Source organism: Macrotis lagotis, chromosome 6, assembly GCF_037893015.1.
Source record: "Macrotis lagotis isolate mMagLag1 chromosome 6, bilby.v1.9.chrom.fasta, whole genome shotgun sequence".
Classification (NCBI taxonomy): Eukaryota; Metazoa; Chordata; class Mammalia; order Peramelemorphia; family Peramelidae; genus Macrotis; species Macrotis lagotis.
Window position 1 is genome coordinate 81,171,724 of NC_133663.1, and position 24,154 is coordinate 81,195,877.

At 36.3% G+C, this 24,154-nt stretch overlaps 1 protein-coding gene across 4 annotated transcripts in view; it reads left to right on the forward strand.

Moving 5' to 3' along the window:
* IDH1 (isocitrate dehydrogenase (NADP(+)) 1) overlaps nt 1-22,101 on the forward strand; it is a 29,027-nt gene extending 6,926 nt beyond the window's left edge. For all 4 annotated transcript variants that reach the window (XM_074191495.1, XM_074191497.1, XM_074191496.1 and 1 more), the window contains exons 3-9: nt 669-960; nt 4,043-4,148; nt 8,566-8,743; nt 10,438-10,589; nt 17,979-18,119; nt 18,831-18,993; nt 21,149-22,101. In XM_074191495.1, the coding sequence (XP_074047596.1) occupies nt 669-960; nt 4,043-4,148; nt 8,566-8,743; nt 10,438-10,589; nt 17,979-18,119; nt 18,831-18,993; nt 21,149-21,239 (1,123 nt within the window). In that variant the 3' untranslated portion in view covers nt 21,240-22,101. The remainder of the gene's footprint in view (nt 1-668; nt 961-4,042; nt 4,149-8,565; nt 8,744-10,437; nt 10,590-17,978; nt 18,120-18,830; nt 18,994-21,148) is intronic.
* The last annotated feature ends 2,053 nt before the right edge of the window (nt 22,102-24,154 follow it).

The window sequence follows — 24,154 nt, forward strand, 5'->3', positions numbered from 1 at the left end:
GGATAGAGCATGGGCCCTGGAGTCAGGAGTACCTGGGTTCAAATCCGGTCTCAGACACTTAGTAATTAACCTAGCTGTGTGGCCTTGGGCAAGCTACTTAACCCTGTTTGCCTTGGAAAAACCTATAAAAAAAAAAAAAAGATAAAATGCCCATATGGTTTACCTAACCCCTGTTAATTTTTAAAATTAAAATACTGTTAAAATATTTAATAATTATAATTATGGTTCTGTGTTATTTTGTAGTTTTTTGGTATACATATATAGAGAGGATAAATAAAAATCCTTTTTTAAAAAATTCTATTAATTGTTTCCAATTATACAAAGTCCTCTCCAAGTCTGAAGTTCAGTGATTTCTCTGTTGGTAACTTTTATGTTATAGTGACATTACAACCTGATGGTTCTCATACTTAATTGGTTTAAATGAAAAGTGGAGGAATAAGATACCTAACTCTTTCACTTTACTAAGTAGACACTATCTCTTGGAATGTAAGATCCTTAAGGATCTTATTTATTTATATTTTTTCCCTTTTTCCAACTTCTATCATAGTGCTTTTACTCTGTAAGTGCTTATAATAGATGTTTATTGGAATGAATTAACATCAGAAATTCAAGGGTTCATCTGAAATTTCTGACCTGTATTTCTTCCCTGTCCCCACTTTTGTCCCAAGCTATGACTTAGGGATAGAGAATCGTGATGCAACAGATGACCAGGTCACCATTGATGCTGCAGAAGCTATTAAAAAATACAATGTGGGCATTAAGTGTGCTACCATCACCCCTGATGAGAAGAGAGTCGAGGAGTTCAAATTGAAGAACATGTGGAAATCTCCAAATGGGACTATCCGAAATATCCTGGGTGGGACCGTCTTCAGGGAAGCAATCATCTGCAAAAATATCCCCAGGCTTGTGAATGGCTGGGTCAAACCAATCATCATAGGCCGCCATGCTTATGGGGATCAAGTAAGTGGGTTTGGTAAATCTCATTTTTGCCTAGTCTTTTTATCTTTAGAAGCACAGAAAAAATTCTAAGCAAAGCATATCTGTTTCTGTCTCTGTCTCTGTCTGTCTCTTTCTCTGTCTCTCTTTCCTCTCTCTCCAAATCAGGATCAAATGACTTGCCCTAGAATCTGAAGCAAGATTTTTCATTCCAAACCTCCTCATAGCAGGACTAGATGCCTCCTGATTTTTTTCTTTTTCAGTTTTTCCTTATACCCACCTCAATTTCCTAAACAAGAGTTAAGATCTCAGAGGTAGAAGTTTTCATCCTGACTTTCCCCAAATTTGTTTTTCTTCCCTTTCTTCTATCAAGGTAATATTTAAAATGATCCCCTCTTGTACTAATTACCCAATAGTTTTAAAGCATTCTCATTAAAGTATCACTTCCTGTTAGAAACACTTGCTTTGTTATTCTTTCTGCAAGAATGGGCCCTTTGCCAAATTAAATAGAGAGCACATAATAAGCAAAATCCAAGTGGAGATTTAGACTTTTGATATAAGACTGGTTAGTAAAATATTTTTATGTTAATAGTTGACTAGGTAAAAAGCTTTGCTGAAGGGGCTTGCTTCACTGCTTCATTTCCCTGCATTGGATGAATTAGCACCCCTCTGTTCCATGACTTCTTTAACCCTTACTGGTGATGGTAACAGTGATGGACTGTAGATCACTAGAGGCATCAGGCAAGAGAGATATGGATCCCTCCATACAATGTATCCCTACACAGGGATAAACAAATCAAAACAAATTGGGTCATGTATGAAGAAGGACACTGAGTTTTGTTTTTTATTGTTTTGTTTTTGGTGGGACAGTAGGGTTAAGCAGCTTGTCCAAGTTGATACTAGTAAGTATCAATTGTTCAGTCCTCCTGACTCTAGGAGTGGTGTTCTATCCATTGCATCACCCAGCTTCTTCCTGAAGGACATTCTTATGTCAGATATACAGGAGATCATTTTACTTTTTTGTTCAATCTGACTCTTCATAAGCCCATTTGAGGTATTTGCTTTTAGGTTTGGTTTTTGGTTTTTTTTTTGGTAAAGATACTGGAGTGGGTTTACCATTTCCTTCTCCAGGTTATTTTACAAATGAGGAATTCAAGGCAAAGAATTGTTTAGTGACTTGTGCAAAGTCCCATATTTAGTAAGAATCTGAGGCTAGATTTGAACTCAGGAATCTGAGTCTTCTTAACTTTAGATCCAACACTCTACCCATGGTGCCACTAGGTAAATCCCTAATCAAATCAAGATTTCCTACAAAAAAACATGAGCCAAGTTCTTCTGCCAGTTTTTCCCCCTGGAGAAATGTAAGAATTTAAATATTTGATGAAATACATTAAATCTCAAGATTGCTCTTTTTTAGGGTAATATTCAGTCATTGTCATTAGTAGGGTGACAATCCCACAGCATTTGACTCTTCTCCCTTGTTATCTCTGAAATTACCAGGAAATAGATCCTGGAAGGTTGTTTCACCCTACATTAATGGATCTGACTGGTCCTATTTTGAGACCTGAAGTTTCTCACTCCATGACTGCCCAGAATCACCAAAGCAGACTGCTTGGGAGCAGCTCAAATTTGGACAGTAACTCTGCTATTTAGAAAATAGCATAACTACTTCCTAAATTTCTTCCTCATTTCTATATAACTTCCCTTACTAACTGCTTTATAAAACACATTATATAAATTATAATTATATATATATATTATTATATATTATATAAATATACAAATTTTACAAGTGAAGAAACTGACATTTAAGGAGGTTATCTGCATGTAGTTTCTCAGTCATTATGTGTCCAAGCCAAGACTCAAATATAGGCCTCCTGCCTTCCAGACCAGTGTCTTCTCCATTATGTCCCACAGGCCTCTTGATTTTCTTGGGGGAACCTCTCGTAGAACCTAGAAGTTGTGCTAGATTATTCTTCCACTGTTGGCTCAAGTAGCTGATACCTCATGTTGGTATTAGACTGTCTGATACAGATGTGGTCAGACCACCGTCTTTTACTAAGAAACTTTGCCCAGCCCTGGAGTCCTGGAGTTAGTAATACCTGAGTTCAAATCCAGGCCTCAGACACTTAATAACTACCTAGCTGTGTGGTCTTGGGCAAGCCACTTAACCCCATTGCCTTGCAAAAGCTTTAAAAAAAAAAAAAAGAAACTTTTGCCCAACTAAGATGCCCATAATAAGAGGCTGGGTGATTAAAAAAAAAAAAAAAGAGCCCTAGATTTGGGTAACTATTTAACTCAATGGTTAGGATTCAGGATTTTTCACCAGGAAGAACTGAGTTCAAATCTTGCCTCATATTCTTATTAGATAATTGACCTTGGATGAATTACTTAAGTTTCCTCATCTCTAAAATGAGGATGATGATAATATCATCTACCTCCCACAGTTAACTATTCTGAAGAGTAAATGGGTTAATATACATAAAACACGTTTGCCAGCCTTTTTTAAGGCTGACAAACGTGTTTGCTATCATTTAGAATTAGAAGGGATAAGTTGAAGTCAGTTCCACCATTAGTAAACAAATCACTCTGAGTCTTGGTTTCCCCATTGTAAAAAGTGAAGATAATCCTATTTGCCAGTTGGTATTGCCAGGACACTTGTATAACACTTCATCTTTTACAATGTGGACTGTTCTCTCTTCTCTGAAGGCCAATGAGAGCCTCTTTGATACCATTCATTTGGCACTCATACTGCCTTGTATTGTTGACCATTCTTTCATGGGCACATACCATTAACTGAGTGTAAGCTTTTTGAGAGCAGGGATCAAATCTGATGCATCCCCAGTGCCCTTCAATGGATTGGATATTACTTTTTGCCTAATTTGCTCAGGAAATGTCTATTAGTGGCAATGAAATGGTGCCAGCCACTAGCTTTTTAGCATGTCACTTTTCTGGGCCTCAGTTTATTATTGATAACATTTAGGGAACAGAAATATCCTACTAACTCAATATTATATTATAATTTCTCTAGAATTCAAATTAAAATATTTTCATTTGGGGTTTGTTGAATGACATTCTTTCAGACTTTGTAATCTTTCTTAAATAGTACAGAGCAACTGACTTTGTAGTTCCTGGGCCTGGAAAAGTGGAGATAACCTATACACCAAATGAAGGGGGCAAAAAAGTGACATATTTGGTCCATAATTTTGAAGGTAGGTACAATAACTCAATGGAAAATAGTGCTTTTTAAAAAAAATTGAATTAGATTAAATTTTAAAATTTCATTTATTTAAAAATTTTAATTTTTATTAAATTTTTTAAGTTTAAAAAATCAAGGTTAGTTTTTGATTGAATCATTGGTTATATTAAAAATTCATCATGTGATTCAACTTGTAAACCTTGTAGGATCAACCATATAAACAAGTTTAGTGTTTGTATTGTTTGTCGAACAGAAAATCCAGCAGAAAAAAAAGGTATTTTGTATCTGCTGTGAAATGTTATGCATCACATAACATGTGTGTATCCTTTTCATGTATTTTATGTCTATTTTGTATCCCATGATAGAATATAAGCTTTTTTATTTTTATTTTGTCTTTGTATCATCAGCACCAAAATCAACACATATTAAGTCCTTAACAAATATATATTGATTGATTGAGCTGTTCATGGCCAAGTAGATGATTTTACATTGTGGGGGGGAGGGTGTGTGTGTGTTTGTGTGTATGTGTATGTAAGACAGACAGTGAAAAACTGGGTTTTGTCTCAGTTTTATGAATTATACCAAAAGATACCCATTAGTTCATAGAAGTTCAAAGTACAGTCTGTTCTGTTACTCATGAGTCCAGAAGTGATAACGGTTAGACAAAATACAGATATCTGTTGACCAAGTTTGTTCATCTAAGACCCTGTTTCTCTTATGAGTAAGTGTCTGCTATATCCCAGCCACTCTTCTAGGTATTAGAAATACAGGACAAAGAATAAACAATTCTTATGTAAAATGAACTTATATTCTTGTTTAAATTAAATTCATTTTTTTCAATTAACAAGAGTTTCTTTTCTTTCCTTGCCTCCCCCCATTAAAACCCTTATTATAATTATGAATAGTCAGGAAAAATTTCTGTGTTGTTCATTTCAAAAGAAAAGTCTCATCCTGCACCCTGAATCCATCACCTCCTTGTCAGGAGGTGGTTAGCAGGTTTTATCATCATTTCTTTGGAATCATAGTTGGTCATTATGTTGATCAGAAATTGAGTTTATCAGAGGTGTCCATCTTTACAATGTTGCTATTGTCCTCCTAGTTCTGATCACTTCATTCTCTATCAGTTCATAGAAATCTTCCCAGCTTTCTCAAAACCTACCACTCTCATAATTTCTTTTTTTTCTTTGTATGCTTGGTTTTTTTTTTTTCAGGAAGGAAGGGAGGGAGACACAGTCACACAGCTAATAAGTGTTTGATCTCAAGTCCTCCTGACTTCAGGGCAAGTGTCCTATCTACTTTTCCACATGGCTGCCCCCCCCCTCATAATTTCTCATGGCACAATAATATTTTATTATATTAATATTCCATAGTTTGTTCAGCTATTTCCCAAATGATGAGTAGCCCCTCGACTTTCAATTCTTTGACACAGTAGTATCCTAATTTCTAATGAGGGAGGCAGAAATACTTAATTAAAAATGTATTGCATAAACATCAAGTCAACAAATAATTTTTGGGATACCTTATATTTATTGACTTTATGTTTATGCTATATAGGTAGTTTGGAAGGGGAGGGGGAAGGCATTAGAAGGGTAGTGAGGAGAGGCTTCAGATAGCAAATGGTGCTTGAATTGAATCTTAAAGGAAGAGAGGAATTCTGAACCACAGGGAAGGAGGGAGAACATTCCAGGCTAGAACATGCCCAATGAAAAAGTACAGAGATGGGAGTATCATTGGGGGGGGGTGCTTATTGGCAAAATCAGATTGTCCAAGAGGTGGAATAATGACCATTAAGGCTGGAAAGATAGGTTGGGGCCAGGTAATTGTAGGGTTTCAGAAGCTAAGTAGAGGAAGTAAGATGCTACAAAGATCTCAAACTCAGTGTGTTGTCCTAAAATTGGATTTCCTCTCCATTCTCCCTAAATCTGACCTATCTGTCCATTGTACTCTTTCTAATAGCTGGTGTTTATATGGTGTTTTCAGGTTGTAAAGTGCTTTGCCCAAATTATCTCATTTGAATCTCAGAACAAACCTGCACTAGAGGAATTCCAGGTATTAGGAAATCCACTTTGTTCATTTCCTCTGAGAATAGAGAGATGTATAGAGTATGTAACTTGTCCTCCTCACCTTTGTAGCCTGGCTTCCTTAATACTCTGGTCAAATCCTATCCCTCTGCTGCTGGTCCCTTCCTAATATCACCTTCTATTTCTACTTCATGTATTTTGTATGTGTCTAGTTGTTTCTATTCTTTACTCTTTGTTTTAGGCAATCAGGGTTAAATGACTTGCTCATGGTCACACACCTGGTAAGCCTGAAGCTAGATTTGAACTCGGGTCTTCCTGCCTCTAGGGCCAATGCCATATTCATTATTCATTATGCCATCTAGTTGCCCCATGCCTAGTTATTTCTCATTTTGTCTCCCCCACTCAATGTGTATTCAGTTTCTGGCACTTAAAGTGATATATTAATTATTCCCTGTTGTTGTAGTGCCTTCTCCATTGGGCAGTAACAGAGAAGGATGTTAACCTAGGTCTTCCCTGACTTGGAGGCTGGTACACCATCCACTATACCATTGTACCTCTAATGTTTATCCAGTCTCCTTTGTTCAGAACTTTGTTGACTTCATAAATAAAGTTTGGGATTTTGAGACAGGAAGACCTGAATTCAGATCTGGTCTCTGAATACTTAGTAACTATATATCCTGGGCAACCTTTCCTGTTTGTTCATCTCCCTTGTTCAGAACTTTGTTGATTTAGTAAATAGAGTTTTGGACTTTGAGATGGGAAGACCTGAGTTCAGATGTGACCTCTGAATATTTAGTAACTGTATGACCCTGAGCAAGCCTCCTGTTGCCTCAGTTTCCTCATTAATGAAATGGAGATAATCCAACTTATACTATCCATAACTTGTTTGTACATAGTAATTCGTCCTCCCCATGAGATGGTGAGCTCTTTGAGGGCAAGGACTGTCTTTTAACTTTTTTTGTATTCCCAGAATTTAGTATAGTTCCTCATAACATTTGTTGTTCAGTTATCTGGTCCTGTCCACCTCTTTGTGATCCTGTGGGCTAAAGCATACAAATTTTATCCATGAGATTTTCTTGCCAAAGACACTGAAGTGGTTTGCCATTTCTTTCTCCATTGGATTAAGGCAAACAATGGCTAAATGACTTGCCCAAGGTCACATAATGACCGAGATCAGATTTGAACTCAGTCTTCCTAACTCTAGACCTTGTATCTATTGAACCACCAGCTGTCTCACCTGGTATATTACAGGTGTTTAATGACTGACTGATTGACTACCTCACAGTCTTATTGTGAGGATTCAGTGAAGTGATATTTGAAAAGTATATTTGGGGGATAATGTGATAATTTTTGAAAACTTAAATACTCTATAAATGCTAGCTGTTATTACTTTGACTCTTACCTTTCCTTCATTTCTTATTCAACCAGTATTGAATAAGGAAACAACACCACTATTCCTATTGTTACTTTGTCAGGCTTGACTAGTACATTAGCCTCTCAACTAATATAACTGCCTCAGTGCCCTACTCACTTTAGTCAGTTTTTCAAACTACTTAAAAATAATCTTTTCATCTTATTCCTCTTTAAAAATATTCAGTGGTTGCCCCATTGCCTAAATTTCAGATTCTTTTATACAGCATTCAAAACCCTTCTCTAATTTAGCACCATCATGCTTTTCCAGATTTGATTTTATCCTCTTGTCACACAGTGTTGTATATTATAGTTATATATTTTATGATCTTTCAACTAGAGTGTAACCCCTATGAAGTCAGGGATCATGTGTATCTGAATTCAGTACTTTCTGTGCTTAGAATACACCAAGAAATTAATAAATTTTAAGTAAAAAAAAAAGTTGAGTACAAATTTCAAAGTTTAATGAAATAAAATGATATAAAATTTTACCTTTCATGAAACAGAGCCTAGTTATTTCCACTAACTATAATTATTACTCACTAATAAGATCCCAAATCCCACAAGAAATGGAGATTAATTTAATTTTAGCAACACTGGTATTTGTTAAAGGTTGGATATGGTTTATGATTTCAGCATGAAGCCAAATTGGTATGCTAATGACAAGCTAAATATTAAAATTAACCTTTGACATGAAGTATATCTGCATTTCTGTGTGACAACTTCGTCTACCCCAATGTGGCTAAGAGTCCAAGTCTCTTCAGCAGTTAAGAATGGAGCTCTTTGAGAAATGAAATGAGAATTATGTTTGGTATAAAATTGGCTTTCTTCCTATTTTCTGGATTGTGGTTTATACAGAAAACTTTAGCTCCCAAGCCTGGCTTGGAGAAGACCAGTGGCCACATGACCAGGAACTGGGAGTTACCGTTGGGCTTCTAGCCAAACCTCATTTATATTGCTCTCGTTTACCTTTGCCTTTCATATTTTTTCTCTCCATAGATTGTGGTGGTGTTGCTATGGGAATGTTCAATCTTGACCCATCAATCAAGAATTTTGCACACAGTTCCTTCCAAATGGCTCTATCTAAAGGCTGGCCTCTGTACATGAGTACCAAAAACACTATTCTGAAGAAATATGATGGGCGTTTTAAAGATATCTTTCAGGAAATATATGACAAGTAAAGAAAGCTATTTTATTTCTTTTTGTTTTTATAAGTTAGTGCCTTTTCAGAGAATTTATATTCTGTTGCCTTGGAGAAAAGAATCCTCCTCTGATTCAATAATAACAACATTCATCCAACATTTATGAAGTAATTACTTGCTTGCAGTTAAGATGTTTCCAAATTCTGATTAAAACAGGATCCCTGCCCATTTTGAGCTCTTGTCTAGTAGGGAGATAAGAAACAAACACAGATTAAATACATCAGGGAATTGAAAAGTTATATGAGGTTAAAAAAAGATGGGTGTCAATAAGGCTTTTAAATAATAATAATAATAATAATTCACATTTATATATTGCTTTTATGTTTGCAAAGCACTAAACTCATTTGATCCTCACAATACCCTGTGAGATGCTTTCTATTACTAACCCCATTTTACAGATGAGGAAACTGAAGCTGAGAGGTTAAGTGCCTTATCTAATGTCACCCAACTGGTATCCTAGCAGGATTCTAATTCAGGTATTTCTGACTCCCAAGTTCAGAATTCTAATTGACTTTTTTGATCTGAGTTACAAAGATTGGATAGGATTTCAACAAACTAAGAGACAGTGGATGAAGAGCATTCCAGGTATAGGGAAATAGTGTGTGTAGTATGTTTGAGGGCAGAGAATAGACCACTTTGGATATACCATAATTGTGCATAGAATGAGACATTAGGGAAGAAGACTGAAAATGAGACAGTTCTTGCTCTCCAGGAAAAGTTCACCATGTATAAAGGGGAACAGTATATACTTACTTAAACAAACGTAACACACAAAGTGATTTGGGATGTACTAAGCACTCCAAAATTACTCTGGATAGGAAGGATCTGTAAAGCACTTGCAGAAGAGTTGGTTGATGGGGATTATAAGATGTAAAGGTGAAGAGGGAATGAAACCCAGCATAGAAGACAGACAGTCTGTACAAGAGCATGGAGATGAAATGTTACGAGAAACTGCAAGGTCAGCCTGAGAGGATAGAAAGGAGAGCAATATACAAAAAAATAGGCTGGAGCCATACTGTGATGGGCTTCAAATGCAAAACAGGAATCTGCATTTTATGTTATCTCCAACCTTTTACAGGATACTTCACACATAACAAATTTTAGTAGGTGCTTGTCAAATGAATGAGTAAATACTGGTCATTTGATCTTCTAAACCACCAGATGGTATTGACAGTATGGCTTTTCTTGTCCCCACTTCACTGAGAAGGAAAAGTGTTAACTGCACAGTGATCCAGAACCATAGGCCTTCCTTAACTGTAAAAGTCATTGGTATTCATACAGAGTATTCATCCATAGCCCTTAGAGAAATTGTGTGTTAAATACTTTATAATAATGACATCTTTTCCTGAGAACAGATTTTAGTAGTAAATCGCCTACAAAGAGGTATTTTGACTTTCTTCCTTTTAGTATTGACATGTTGCAAAAATATAATAACTTAGGAAAATTTAGATTGATGGACATAATAAAAAAAATGGGACTGATCTCAGGGTGATCTAACTCAGAAATGCCATTCTCAGTTTTATAGCTGAAATATTGAACATTAATGATCAAGCTTTTTTTTTTTTTTAACTTAGGTCCCCTTCAGTTTTCCCTCAGGGTAAGACATAGACAATCATCTTCAGATCTGAAATTTGATCTTCCATTTGTTGTTGTTCTTCTCATTCCCTAGGCAATACAAATCCCAGTTTGAAGCCAAAAAGATATGGTATGAACATAGACTCATTGACGACATGGTAGCCCAAGCCATGAAATCAGAAGGAGGCTTTGTCTGGGCCTGTAAGAATTATGATGGTGATGTGCAGTCTGACTCCATTGCACAAGGTAAGGAATCTCTGAATATTATGGGCTGGTCTGAGAGTGCATAGACTAAATTGACTCTGGGGTAGTAGATAAGAGCTCATGAAGAATTTTTATGATTTTATTAATGGGCCTCCAAAATAGCCATGGACCAAAAGAAGGAGATCATCCCTTCGTCTTCTTTCCACCCATGTGATAGGCTAAACTTTCAAAGAGCATTTTTCCAGTTCAGTGATTGGTTTTAACTGGTGGGTGTATGTTCTAGTTGGCTAACTTGCTGCTGAGTTTGTACACAACCAGATAGTGATGTTAAAGGTGTGGAGGCATTTCGGTCAAATACTAGCATCCTCACTGCAGCCTGTTGGGTCCCCTGTATTTCATGAATAATAAATAGGTTCTTTGAGACAAAAAAAAATGCATTTCAAGTTTGCTTCAAGAGCTAGGGTTTAAATGGGAAAAGAGCATTTCTAATTACAGAAAGGCTAGGAATAAAGCACCTCAACAGTTTAAGGTACCACAAATTTAGGGGACAGCTAGATGGTGCAGTGAATGGAGCACCAGCCCTGGAGTCAGGAGGACCTGAGTTCAAATCTGGCCTCAGACACTTAATAATTACCTAGCGGTGTGACCTTGGGCAAGTTACTTAACCCATTGCTTTAAATAAATTTTTTTAAATGAGATCAATAATGAGGACCAAGCCAATTAAAACTTGATTCTACAGCTTTTTTAATGGTACTAAGGTGTTTGTTTGAGTTTCAGATGCCCCCTAGAAAGGATAGAATCTTAAAAAAGCTTGAGAGTTTGCACGCACATATGCATACACACACACACACACACAGTGCCTTCAGTGTACTTTACTTTTAACTAGGAGTTAACGCTACTTTTCTTTCCTAAGAGTTAAACATATATCAGTGCTACACCTAGAAAACAAAATTCACTAATAGTCCTTTTTAAAAAAAAAAATATATATATATATATATATATATATATATATATATATATATATATATATATATATAAAATCCAGCTAGGTCTCTTCACCTTATGCTGATTCCTGAGTCTTCTTTAGAGTGATGATATTATCACAGATGGATGGAGTTTGTGGCCAGAGATCTGAATTAGCATCCATCCCCAGGGCCCACTCCCCCAAGAGTCTCTTGGGGGTATACCCATCATTATCCTATGCCCTCAATTACTGCCATATGATTCCCCAGCCTTTCTTCTCCACATCCACAGACACACCTGCAGCATTGCTCTTGTCCAAGTTGTCAGTAGAAATGGGACCTCTGCTCCATTGCAAACTAACCCTGTGAACTGTATATTGACTTAAGTTTTAAAATGCAACATTATCTACTGCATTGCCTTTGTTTCTTTTGTTAAATATTTCCTTATTGTATTTGAAGCTAGTTCAGGCTGCACTCAGGAATCTTGGGGACACATGTGACCCACAGGCCCTGTGTTTGCTAGCTCTGATGTCAGTCATAGTGTAAGTCACCCTGTCTGACCCACTGATCTAGCAGCAATAGCTTCTCCCAGTCCTTTCTGAATGCTCAGAGAATTAGAAGGTACCATTGGGGCTCCTTTGTGAAGAGAAAAAAATGAGATCTTATTGAAAGTATTTTATTTAATAATTATTATATAAATCAAATATTCTATATTTGATATATAAAGAAAGCTATTCCCTTTAAAGAGAGTCTGATGGTTAATTTAAGAAAGTAATTGAATTGTGATTGGTGAATTAAACAATATATCAAATAGTAGATTTAATAATAGTTCAAGGTTGGGGCAACTAGGTTATGCAGTGGATAGACCACCAATCCTGGAGTCAGGAGGACTGAGTTCAAATGTGGCCTCAGACACTTAATAATTAGCTAACTGTGAGACCTTGGGCAAGTCAATTAACCCCACTGCCTTGTCAAAGATAGATAGATAGATAGATAGTAGTTAAAGGTCCTAAATATAGCAAGAAACTAATTACTGAGTAAATGAATGCCATAGAAGTTCTAACTAACTAGTAGCTCCCTACTTATATTCAGAAAACAATAAAATAATTGTGCCAACCCCTTCCTAGCAGTGTACTGATATAGAAGAAAAATCTGAAAGATGTACGCCCCTTGTCCTCTTCAGAAAGGCTTGCAGGTAAAAAGTAGCTTCAACTTCCCAGTCTTAGCAGTGGAACAGACTAGGTAAGCAAGACTCAGATGTAACTGAACCCAACAGCCCAGAATACATAAGCCTAAAAAATAGAAACATCTAGAGGGGAAACTCCTTATTAACAAAAATCACAGAGAAAACTAGAAAGCAATTTGATAGAAAATAAATTTAGACATATCTTAAATCATGTACCATAAATTCCAAGTACATGATTAAATATTTTTTAATCATATCATTTTTAAAAAATTGAGGAAAATAGAAGATGATATCCTTTGCAATTATGTATGGGGCAGAAGGGAAAGTGGTAATCATAAAAGAGAATATATTTACATTAATTCAGTGTATAAAATTTTTAAAACTTTCACTTGGAAAAAATGTAGCTAAAATAAAGAAGGGAACTGTCAAATAAGAAAAATATCTTCGATTCAAGTATCTCTGATGAAAGTCTGAGATCCATGATGTAAATTGGAAATTGGTATAAATAAAGCCAAGAACTACTGAGTCAGAATAAAGAGTAGAAAGATAACTAGTTGTGGAACCGGAGACTTGGGCCAGGTCCATTCTCTGGCATTTTATCACTTATCATCCTGGGGAAGTCACAACCTAGCCACTATTTTCTCATTCATAAAATGAGGGGGAGGTTAAGTAATTTGCTTTCTAAGGTACCTACTAATTCTAATCTGTGAAATTATGACCCCATTCTCCTTCATGAATGACTAAAGGACTTGAATAGTTTTCAAAAAGAAGAATTGTCAGTTATCAACAAATCACTCTTTAGAAATGTGTAAATTAAACCAAACATTTCCATTGTTTTTTACATTTAGCAAATACTGATTAGTTATCTGTGAAGTCTTGAATTGGACTGACCATCCAGGAGAACAATAAAGGAATTGTTTGAGAAAAGTCACTAAACTATTCACACCCTTTGTCTCAGAGATACCTCTACTAGATATATCCTAAGGAGATAAAGGACAGACTCTTTAAGTACCAAAATATTCATGGCAGCACTTTTGTGGTCGCATGATAAAGAGAAAGGAAGAATGAAAGAGAAAGAAATGTCTATCAGTTTGGTACATAAACTGTGGTTTATGAATGCAATGGAATATTACTGTGTCATAAGAAATAGGAAATGTAAAGAATTGATAGAAATGTGGAAAGAGTTAAGTGAACTGATAAAGTAAGCAAAAAGGATAAAAATGTGCCCAAATGTACCATATTGAAAATTAAGAGGCCAGTAGGTAAAGCCAAATGCCAAGTAGAAGAGGTAGAGGAATTATAGGCGCAGACTGTTGCATCTGCTGTCAGATATGAACAATGGTTCAGTTGCTTTCCTTTTATTATAAGAGGTGATTCTCACACCAGGACCATCTTCCAGAAATAATTGATATGAAAACAAAAAGCATCCTTAGAGTTGATTATTTAAAAGAGCAGCTTCAAGCTACTGAACAAAACTAAGTCAGCAGAATTTTAGGCTTTTTCTTTGGAGATAATCTTTGGATCTTCTACCAACCTTTCACTGATTTTTCACACAGCTTCCACCAGTCCCACTTAACACTCGTAGCCAAGGAGTAGCCTCAAAATGAAGTTTTAGAATGTGATTAGTCCATTTACTTGAAGCAACAGTGGCTTCATTTTGGTAAATTGAGGAGTATCTAAGTAAAGTGCTATTTAAGAAACTCCTAATAATAAATGTTGGGACTTTAGACTGGAAGAAATGGTGTCTTGAAGTGCCATACGGTTTTCAGAGAGAAGGCTCTTCTGTTTGTGGGGGAAAGGTACCATACACCTCATCCAAGATAGACAACAAAATTTTGTGCCAACAATAACTGCTACTTGAAATCAGAAGGTGCTGGTCATAGTATCATGAATTTAGAGCTGAAAGAGATCTTAGAGATTATTTAGTTCAGTAATCATATTTTTTTCTTTGATCATATTTTATTGAATACAGTAAAGTACAAAGCTAAAATTAAAAGGAAACAATTAACTGAAAGAGAAAAACTCTTTGCAGCAGGCTTCTCTGATTGTCTTTTTTCCAATTTATATAATTTTATATTTATATTATTTATATTACAATTTTGTGTTATTATAATTTATTGCTATATTTTATTATATAATTTATGATTATAGTTATTTTGTATAATTATAGATATATATTATTTATATATAAATTTATATTCTAATTATATATTTATATCAACTTTTATCAGAAAAAGAGGCATTCCCCAATTGATAAATGTCTAAAATTAGGATCAGATAGTTTTCAAGAGAAGAAGCTCAGGTTATAGCCATATGAAGGAATGCTCCAAATCACTAAAAATTAAAGAAAAGCAAATTAAAGTAATCCTTGGATCCTATCCTATACTCATCAGGGTGGCAAATGTGAAAAAAAAAAGAAAGTGACATTTGCTGGAAGGGCTGTGGAAAAACAGGCATGTGAATATACACTTGATAACACCTATGAATGAATATAGCCATTCTGGAAAGCAATTTGGAATTATACACAAAATGTTCCTGAAGTTTGTATAACTTTTAACACAGTTATATAGCATTGCTATGCCTCTAGCCAAAAGTAATTAATGCCCTCATTTTACAAATAAAGAGAGAAATGAAGTAAATCAGCTAAAGTCATAGAGGAACCAAGCAATAAAGAACCAAGTCCCATAGGTTTTCCAATCTGCTTGTAGGAAAAAATAGCCCTGTAAGCTGAAGCAAGTTTGGCATTATGCCACCCCTCAAATCAGCTTTGTAGGGGTGGCTAGGTGGCACAGTGGATAGAGTACCAGCCCTGGAGTCAGGAGTATCTGGGTTTGAATCTGGTCTCAGACACTTAATAATTACCTAGCTGTGTGGCCTTGGGCAAACCACTTAACTCCATTTGCCTTGCAAAAAAAAAAACCTAAAAAAAAATCAGCTTTGTAACTCATTTTCTAAATTGCATGATGGAAGGAACTAAGACAAAAAAATCTGTGATTTCATTGGTAAAAGGGAACTCCTGGCTGATGAAACTCCCTATATGAATATGGACTGACCCATTCTCTTTGACCTAGAATTTAAGAGAAGCCTAGAAGACTAAAGGACTTAACATGAATGTGCAAAAGTCAAGACTGCAACCAAGTTTTCATGCCCTCTTAGTTGTCTAAATCTACTATATTACTAAATTTCTTGAGCATTAAAGAGAATTTATTACCTTGGCTAAGTGGCAGGTATTATTACCAATATTCTCTATCTTAATTTTCTATTTTAATTAGTTATTATTGTTAACTGGATTCTAGTTGTTTCTGTGTATATGATTTTTTTGAATAGTGTTTTTAATGAGGTCTAAATTGAATTTTTTTGGCCTCCATATGAGAGTGTTCATTAAGTTTTGAAGTGTACTAATATCATTTTTTTTTCTCAGAGAGCTTTCTTATCTCTTTTTCCATCTGGCCAGTTCTGCTTTTTAAATCATTCCTCTCCTCAATAACTTTTTGAAATGTTTTATCCATCTGACCCATGCTGGTTTTTAACATGCTATTTTCTTCAGTATTTTTTTGGATCTCCTTGACTAAGCTGCTGACTTCATTTTCATGTTTTTCCTGTATCTCTCTCATTTCTTTTCTCAATTTTTCTTCTATCTCCCTTACTTGAGTTTCAGAATTTTTTTAGAGCTCTGTCATAGCCTGAGCCCAACTTCTATATTTCTTGGGAGTCTTTAGATGCAGAAGCTTGTACTTTGTCATCTTCTGATTGTATGGGTTGGTTTTCCATGGGACCAAAGTAATTGTCTATGGTCAGGTTCCTTTTTTTTACCTGTTTACTCATTTCCCCAGCCTGTGCCCTGGTTTTAGGGTACTTCCAGAGCTTTGAATATTATTGGGACTCTCCCCCCACACACACACACACACATACACACGAACCTCAGTGTGTGAGGCTTTGACTGCTCTCCTGGTCTGTGAACAAGCGCACCACTCTGCCAATGGGCTATGAAGGGGAGGGGGTCCCTGCTCAATGCGGGGCCTAGACTGTAACCAGGGTCTGAATGTGGGCAAAGCTCCAGAGTCCTGTCCCAGGGAGAGAGGACAGACCTTGGCAGTCTCCCTCTACTCCCTTGCCTTCGGTGGGCTGAGTGCTCAGGGAACAGCTGCCTGGAGGTTCCTGCTGGGCAGCTCCACAGGCATTATTTGGGGTCTGGGCTGTGCTGTATGCTGCACCCATGCTGAGGACCTGGGCTTCACGCTCACTCTGGCAGAGGTCTCCCTGCTGATCTTCCAAGTTGTGCTTGGTGCTCCCTGGGGTGCAGGTCAGGAAACTGCTTCTGTTGCTGGGAGCCAGCACTCCTAGGCAGTTCTAGGAGGCTGAAGTTTCTTCTCTCAGGTATGGTGCCACCCCTCCAACCCTGGTGGAACAAAGTTTTCCTACTATTTTCCAGGTTACCTTGGGAGAATTGCCTCACTGGATCTTTCTGTGGGTCCTGTCTCTCAAAAATTTAGTTAAAGTCATAATTTTAAGGTTTTTGAAATATTTTGGAGAAAGCACCTAAGAGTCATATCCAAACAGAAGGGGGGAAAATTAAAGAGAAAAAACCAACAATACATAAGCAACTTTTAAAAATTGAAGATAGTGAGCTTTGGTCTGCACTTAAACTCCATAGTTCCTTCTCTGGATACGGATGGTATTTTCCATCACAATTTTTTTAGAATTGTCTTTGATAATGGTGCTGCTATAATGAACAATTCCATCATAGTTGATCATCACCCCATTGCTGTTAGTTTAATGTTCTTTTCGTTCTGCTCACTTCACTCCCTGCTTATCATTTCTAATACCATGGTAATATTTCATTACAATCATATGCCACAATTTGTGGCAAATGTCCATTCTTAGCAAACAAAAAATGCTGCTATAAATACTTTTATTCAAATAGGTTCTTCTTCCCTCCCCCCCTTTTTTAAAACTCTCTTTGGGATACAGACCTAGTGGTAGTATTGCTGGATCAAAAGGTATGCACAGTTTTATATCCCTTTGGATATAGTTTCAAGTTGGACTGTAGAAATATTGGATCAATTCACGGGAGTATAATTCTTGCTATACCCAGATGGCTTACCCCATGACTTTTAAGATGTGATATATCTGTAATATCATTAGACATGGCAAGGGAAATGATTTTGCTTTGGTCTTTTTATATCCTTACCCCAACTCTCCTAAGCTTCCTATCCCTTCCACCAGAGGCTCAATGATACTATTTTCAGATGAACTTGACACCCTGTGCTTTATCACTTCCAGGCTATGGGTCTCTGGGAATGATGACTAGTGTGCTAATCTGCCCAGATGGCAAGACAGTAGAATCAGAGGCTGCCCATGGTACAGTCACACGTCACTATCGCATGCACCAGAAAGGTCAAGAGACATCCACTAATCCAATTGGTAAGATGTCCTCTACTCTATTTTTAACCAAAGATCTTAACACAATTCTTATTGTAGCTAGGTTCTTTGTACCAAAGTTGTCAGCATATCCCAGACTTAAGTGTTATTTATATTAACCTTTGGACTTTGTCCCAGATTATAAGAGCATTTTTAACTGGTGGTTTTCTTGGCATTAACCCATTGTCCATGTCTCTATGGCACAATTTCCATGGTACACCGAATGAATGAATAAATGAATGAGTAAATGCATGTATATGTTATCCACAATAAGGATTATTAATAATCATTCTTCTGTTTGGGAACAGGAAGCTAAGTATCTAAAGACCACATGGATATATTCTTCCATTTACATTTCAAGGGCATCTCTCTGAAAAGAGATTGCAGAAGAGAAGGAACAGATACAGACAAGTGTAGGGGAGAGAAACTAACCTTTGCCAACTACTTATGTACCCCAAATGTCATCCTAGTGAGGAAAATGCACTGTTACTGATATCATGATGCTCCAGTTGAATCTTAAACTTCTCTTAAAAAGAAATTTCTTATATAATAATGTGTTTGAAAAATCTAAATTTAATTCTGTGTGGTTTATCTCTTACATGAGTCCTTTTAAAGGTTAGCATCTAATCTTTCTTATGCAGTATTTCAGGCTTCCATGAACTACCCCTTGTCTAATCCTTCCTTTTACCAAACTATACTCTTTTTCTTCCCCAGCCTCTATTTTTGCCTGGACCAGAGGTTTAGCTCACCGAGCTAAACTGGATAACAATACAGAGCTCAGTACATTTGCAACAGTTTTGGAAGAAGTCTGTGTTGAGACCATCGAGTCTGGTTTCATGACCAAGGACTTAGCTGCCTGTATTAAAGGTTTGCCCAAGTAAGTACTAGCACTTCTTGTCCTGTTGGAAGTCCTGCCTTGCCTGAAACAAAACTTGACCAGAATATTCATGTTTATTGAAATTTTATTCCAATATGATAGACTCTATCACCCACACCTTAGTGATTATTGTTAAGTCATTTAATCAGAATCTTAAACAGTAAATTGGGGTTGCGGGCAGGGGAAATGCCTGCCCCCACTTATATTTCAGATGATTGTTGTATAAATCCATAATGAAAATGAAATGAATGAAATTGTTCTCTAAACTGTAAAGTGCAAGACGGGAATGGAAGATCCTCAGCACAAATAGTATAGTGATTAGGCATTTGGTCTGCTTACCAAATTCATTTGAGATTTTTGTCCCCAATTCAGTCCATGAACATTGATATCTAGATATAGATATCAATTATATATCCTGTTTTCATGTTGCTTCCCCCTTTAGATTCTAAACTCCCCAAAGGCAGGATTCCTTCTGGTAGAATTATGGGAATTCATAGACAAGAATTGCATGGGATAGGCAGGTAGGGAAATGGGGTACAATTGGTATTGTTGGAGGGTGAACTTACAGATGTTCTGGAGTGTAAGGTGTTAATACAAAAAAATTACCCTTAGTAAAGAAGCAAATAATAAATGCATCAGGTTAAGTGTTGAGCATACAAATATGAGCAGAAAGATAATCCCTCCCCTTGCATTTTAGTGAGGAAAAACAGTGTACAAAAAAAAAAAGCTGAAAAATGTGGGAGAAAGATAAAAGGAATGGGAAAATGGAAGGCACTTAATGGGGGCATATTTTAAATCCAGGATGAGTTCCTCAATGCGGGGAAGACAGGTCTTGCAAAGGGTAATCCATGGTGAGTAGTAGCAAGATCCAGGGTAAAAGGCCACAGGCTGTGAGGGAAGTTCCAAGATGAGATGATAGTAGAGGCATGGTTTTGAAGTCTACAGGGGGGGGGGGGGGGGGGAAGGAAAGGTCCAGTGGTAATACTTTAATGGATTTTATTTATTTGAAAAATATCTGATGGCCAAAATTTACTTAATTACATCCAGCATCATAGGGAGAAGGTCTTTAGTAAAATCTTAAGTTGCCCATTTAGCAGATGAGGAAGCTCCTAGACTACCTAAGCAAGCTATAGGATAACTCATTGACTATAGACTTCTCATTAAATAGGGTTAACCTGATTGCTTATTAAGTCTAGTTGAGTATGCATACATTAGTACAAAGCACTCTCCTAAGGACTTGCTTGTTAATGTCCCATGTTTATCTCCTGATAGTAAACTTTTCTACCCCTCATCCCCAATGACTCCTCAGGAAGTAAACAGGAAGACCAACCCGGAAATTGTTTGCCACCAGTAAGATGGGAATAGACAACCACTGAGTCTCTTTAATTAAAAAAAAAGTCTTATACTGCAATGGCAATAATGTATTTTCAAAATCATCTTATTATTCTTGAATTGAGGTACAAAGCAAGTTATTGCAGGAAATGACTAGTTGGCCTCAGAGGGTAGGCACAGGTCCAATCACTTGTGATAGAAATGAGTCCCTGCAGTGATTTCAAGGACATGTGAGAAATTTCTGACATATAAATGAAAGTCTAGTAGTGGATGCTTTAAGAGTATGACAGCCAGTAAATAGAAGTGTCCTCCAAGGCAATGTCTGTTACCTTGCTGAACTGTAACTAAACAATACAGTGCTTTGACCTAGAGGGCAAAGAAGTCTAGAGCCAAGGTGGAAATAAATCAATCTCAAGTGGTGCTGCTAGGGACTTGTCTCTCTAGAACCACAAATAGTATAGTGATTAGGCATTTGGTCTGCTTACCAGCTTCATTTGGGATCTTTGTCCCCAATTCAGTCCATAAACATAGATATCTAGATATAGATATCAATTATATATCCTGTTTTCATGTTGCTTCCCCCTTTAGATTCTGAACTCCCCAAAGGCAGGAAGCAACATGACAACAAGGATATACAAACAAGATAAATAATTTTAAAAAAAAGATAAAACAGGATAAATTGGTTATATTCTTCATTGACTTTGTTCCTAGAATTTTTTTCCTTCTTTCTTCTGGTTGTATGTCTGTCTATGACTGAGTTTAACTCCATGACTGAGTTTTACTGAATGTTTTGGGTTTTGTTTGTTTTTCCTTCCTTCTTTAGTGTGACGCGATCTGACTACCTGAATACATTTGAGTTCATGGACAAACTTGGAGAAAACTTGAAGGCCAAACTTGCTCAGGCTAAACTTTAAAAACCACATCTCTGCTCACCAAAGAGCCCCATGGGGTAACTGGTTTCTTTGGTTTTTCTGTATGACACTCAAGGTTTAAATGAAATCAATTTTGTAATTTTTCCAGGCTACAAGTTATCTTTTCTATGAGTTTACAACCTTTTTTTATATGGTTCCTGAAGTTAGTTCCAGTTTGCCCGCCATATATAATGTGACGGGAGACCTTTTTTTTTATATATATATAGCAACCAAGGAATTACTTTCTTATTGAGTGTTGTTGTTATTATCCTCACTGTCACTTTTCCTTGTCCCCACAAGTAGATGACCAAAATCAAGAGTAGTTACTATGAAAGGAAAAATGGCAGCCATGGTACCGTGTTGTAAAATCACTTATAAATTAGACTGAACGTTCCTCCCTTCCCGGCCCTCTTTGTGGACCAGGTCACTGGATGGTTCTGGTGTTAGCAGATGTTGCATCATGTGAACAGTATATTTGAAAAAGTGAATTTCTATATGCATCAGGAATTAAAGCCTGCTGTAAGGAAAGCATGTTAAGCCTTCTTTAACAGTTGTAAAGAGCTTTGCTGAATGTTTAGATATAAACTTTTTTTTTAATTTACAGGGCCCACATGAGTTAGGATTGTAAAGCAATGGTAACTTGTATGTTGCCCTCCTTTCCTTATGTGGTACAATGAGTATTATGCTACCAAAAATAGCATATTTCACCCAGGTGCAATAAAACAAGCTACTTTTTTTGGACCGCTGCAGGCCTGTTTATTTCTTTTGTATAACTGTGATGTTTTAGAATTATTGTTAAACACTAATTTCAACCTGGCTTTTGTCTAAACTGTAATGTAATTTTGAATTAAAATTTAAGCCCCTAGTTGCCATGGTCATTATTGTTCTGAGTCTTAAAGGTCCAAGGAATACAATTGCTGAAAACTATGTTTGACATCTTAGAAGTCTTCATGTTGGGAATACCCCACTAAGGTTATTTCCCTAATCTTTTGCCCTCATCCAGTTCTATACTGAATTAAGAGGGGGAGGCTTATATGAGTCCTGCAACCTCCATAAGCTAGCTCATTTCACAACCAAGAAAAGAGTTGGGGTGGGATGAGTCTGAAATGACTAAATATAGTATTAGATTCAGTTCAAAGATGTGTGTGTGTGTGTGTGTGTGTGTGTGTGTGTGCGTGTGCATATGCAAGTATAAATATGTGCACATATATATATAAAATTATTTAAGTAAATAGGCACACTTAAAAAGAATCCTGTGATTGGGACTTTCTAATAAACAGGAGATTTACAAATTCCCATCTCCTTGATATATCTCCAAAAGGCTCCTTTTGCGAACATAAGAGCCATGTCATGACTACTGTCTTTGGTAATTTGAGATCATATGTCACAGAACATTGAATCGAGGAGGAATCTCAGTCATCATTTAGCCCTGCCACCTCACTTGTAGGAAGGAATTTTAAAAAGAATCTAATCCAACCACACCCTAAGTAAGACTTTTACATCCTTCTTAACACATAATATTGCTGACACTTTTTTTAAAAGGCCTCCTATAAATGAAAACCTTGCAAAACCAAAGCAAGTCATTCTATTTTTGGATGACTTTCATCATCAAGACATTTGTCCCTACATCAAGACTCTCTTTAATTTCAGCTCTTGTTCTGAAAAGTATGTATAAATTTGTATATGTCTGAAAGTCCAAGCCTATTCTGTTACATTATTATGTAGACAATCTCACAAACTAAGAAGATCTAATCTCAAATAAACAAAGGATTACCATGAACAGTGTATATGTGTCTGATTGTTTTACTTTAGAGGTTTGAGGCAATTCTTTTTATAGTGATACTTCATTAATTTAGAAACTAAACTTCTTGCAACTCAAGCATCTAGAACTTTGAAACTAAGGGGATAAATTGTTGAGGAAAACAGCTGTCACAAAGCCCGTGCATTTTACTTGTAAAATTAATGAACTTCAAGGGGAATTTGGAACCCTATTTGAAATTCAGCTTCCTGATTAGGGATAATAGATTGGAAGTAACAGGTTAAAAGGGGACATGATGGGAGAAACTTTGATGCTAATATGTAACAGAATCATTAACTGAAGTAGGTAGACTTATATAGTCCAAAAATTTCTCAAGTCATCAGTGTTATATCTACATAGCACAGTATAGCAGATATTCATAGAAATGAACCTGAGTCATCCAAAAATGTAATATTATGTTAGAAACAGATCAAGTTGGAGGACCTGGGCTGGAATCTCTCTTCTCTAGAACTCAGGTTCCTTCTCACACAATAGATGATTCCTATGATCCCCTCCAGCTCTCCTTTAAAAAGTAATGCCTTTTTTTCAAGAAATCAGGAAGATGTGTAATTTGTATATAAGTCAAATACCAATTTAAAAAAATTAACTTAAAAAAGTTCTTAAAAGGGACCAATCATTTATCTAGCAACTTTATATGTGCCAGATCATGTGCTAATCCCTGGATAAATTTCAGTTATATGGAAAAATAACTTCCTCAACAGTTAGAAATAAATGATTCATTCCCCAAAATTGACACTTAAGGTTTTCATCACTTTGTCCTGCCACTTCCAAGATGATTTTTAATGTATTTTTTCCCATCCTTTTTTTTTTTACTCAAATTGAATTTACTCCTTTCAAACTTTGTTGTTATTATTCAGTCATCTGACTCTTCATGACCCCATTTGGAATTTTCTTGGCAAAGATGCTGAAGTACTTTGTTATTTCCTTCTCCAGTTCATTTTACAGATAAGGAAACCGAGGCAAACAGGGTGAAGTGATTTGCCCAGAGTGGCCCAGCTGGCTGCCTAAACTGTTATGATATCATTTCCCCCATCTCTAATGGAAAAATTCTTTATGCTTTTCAAAGTGAGAATGATTACATTCTCATTTGATCTCCACA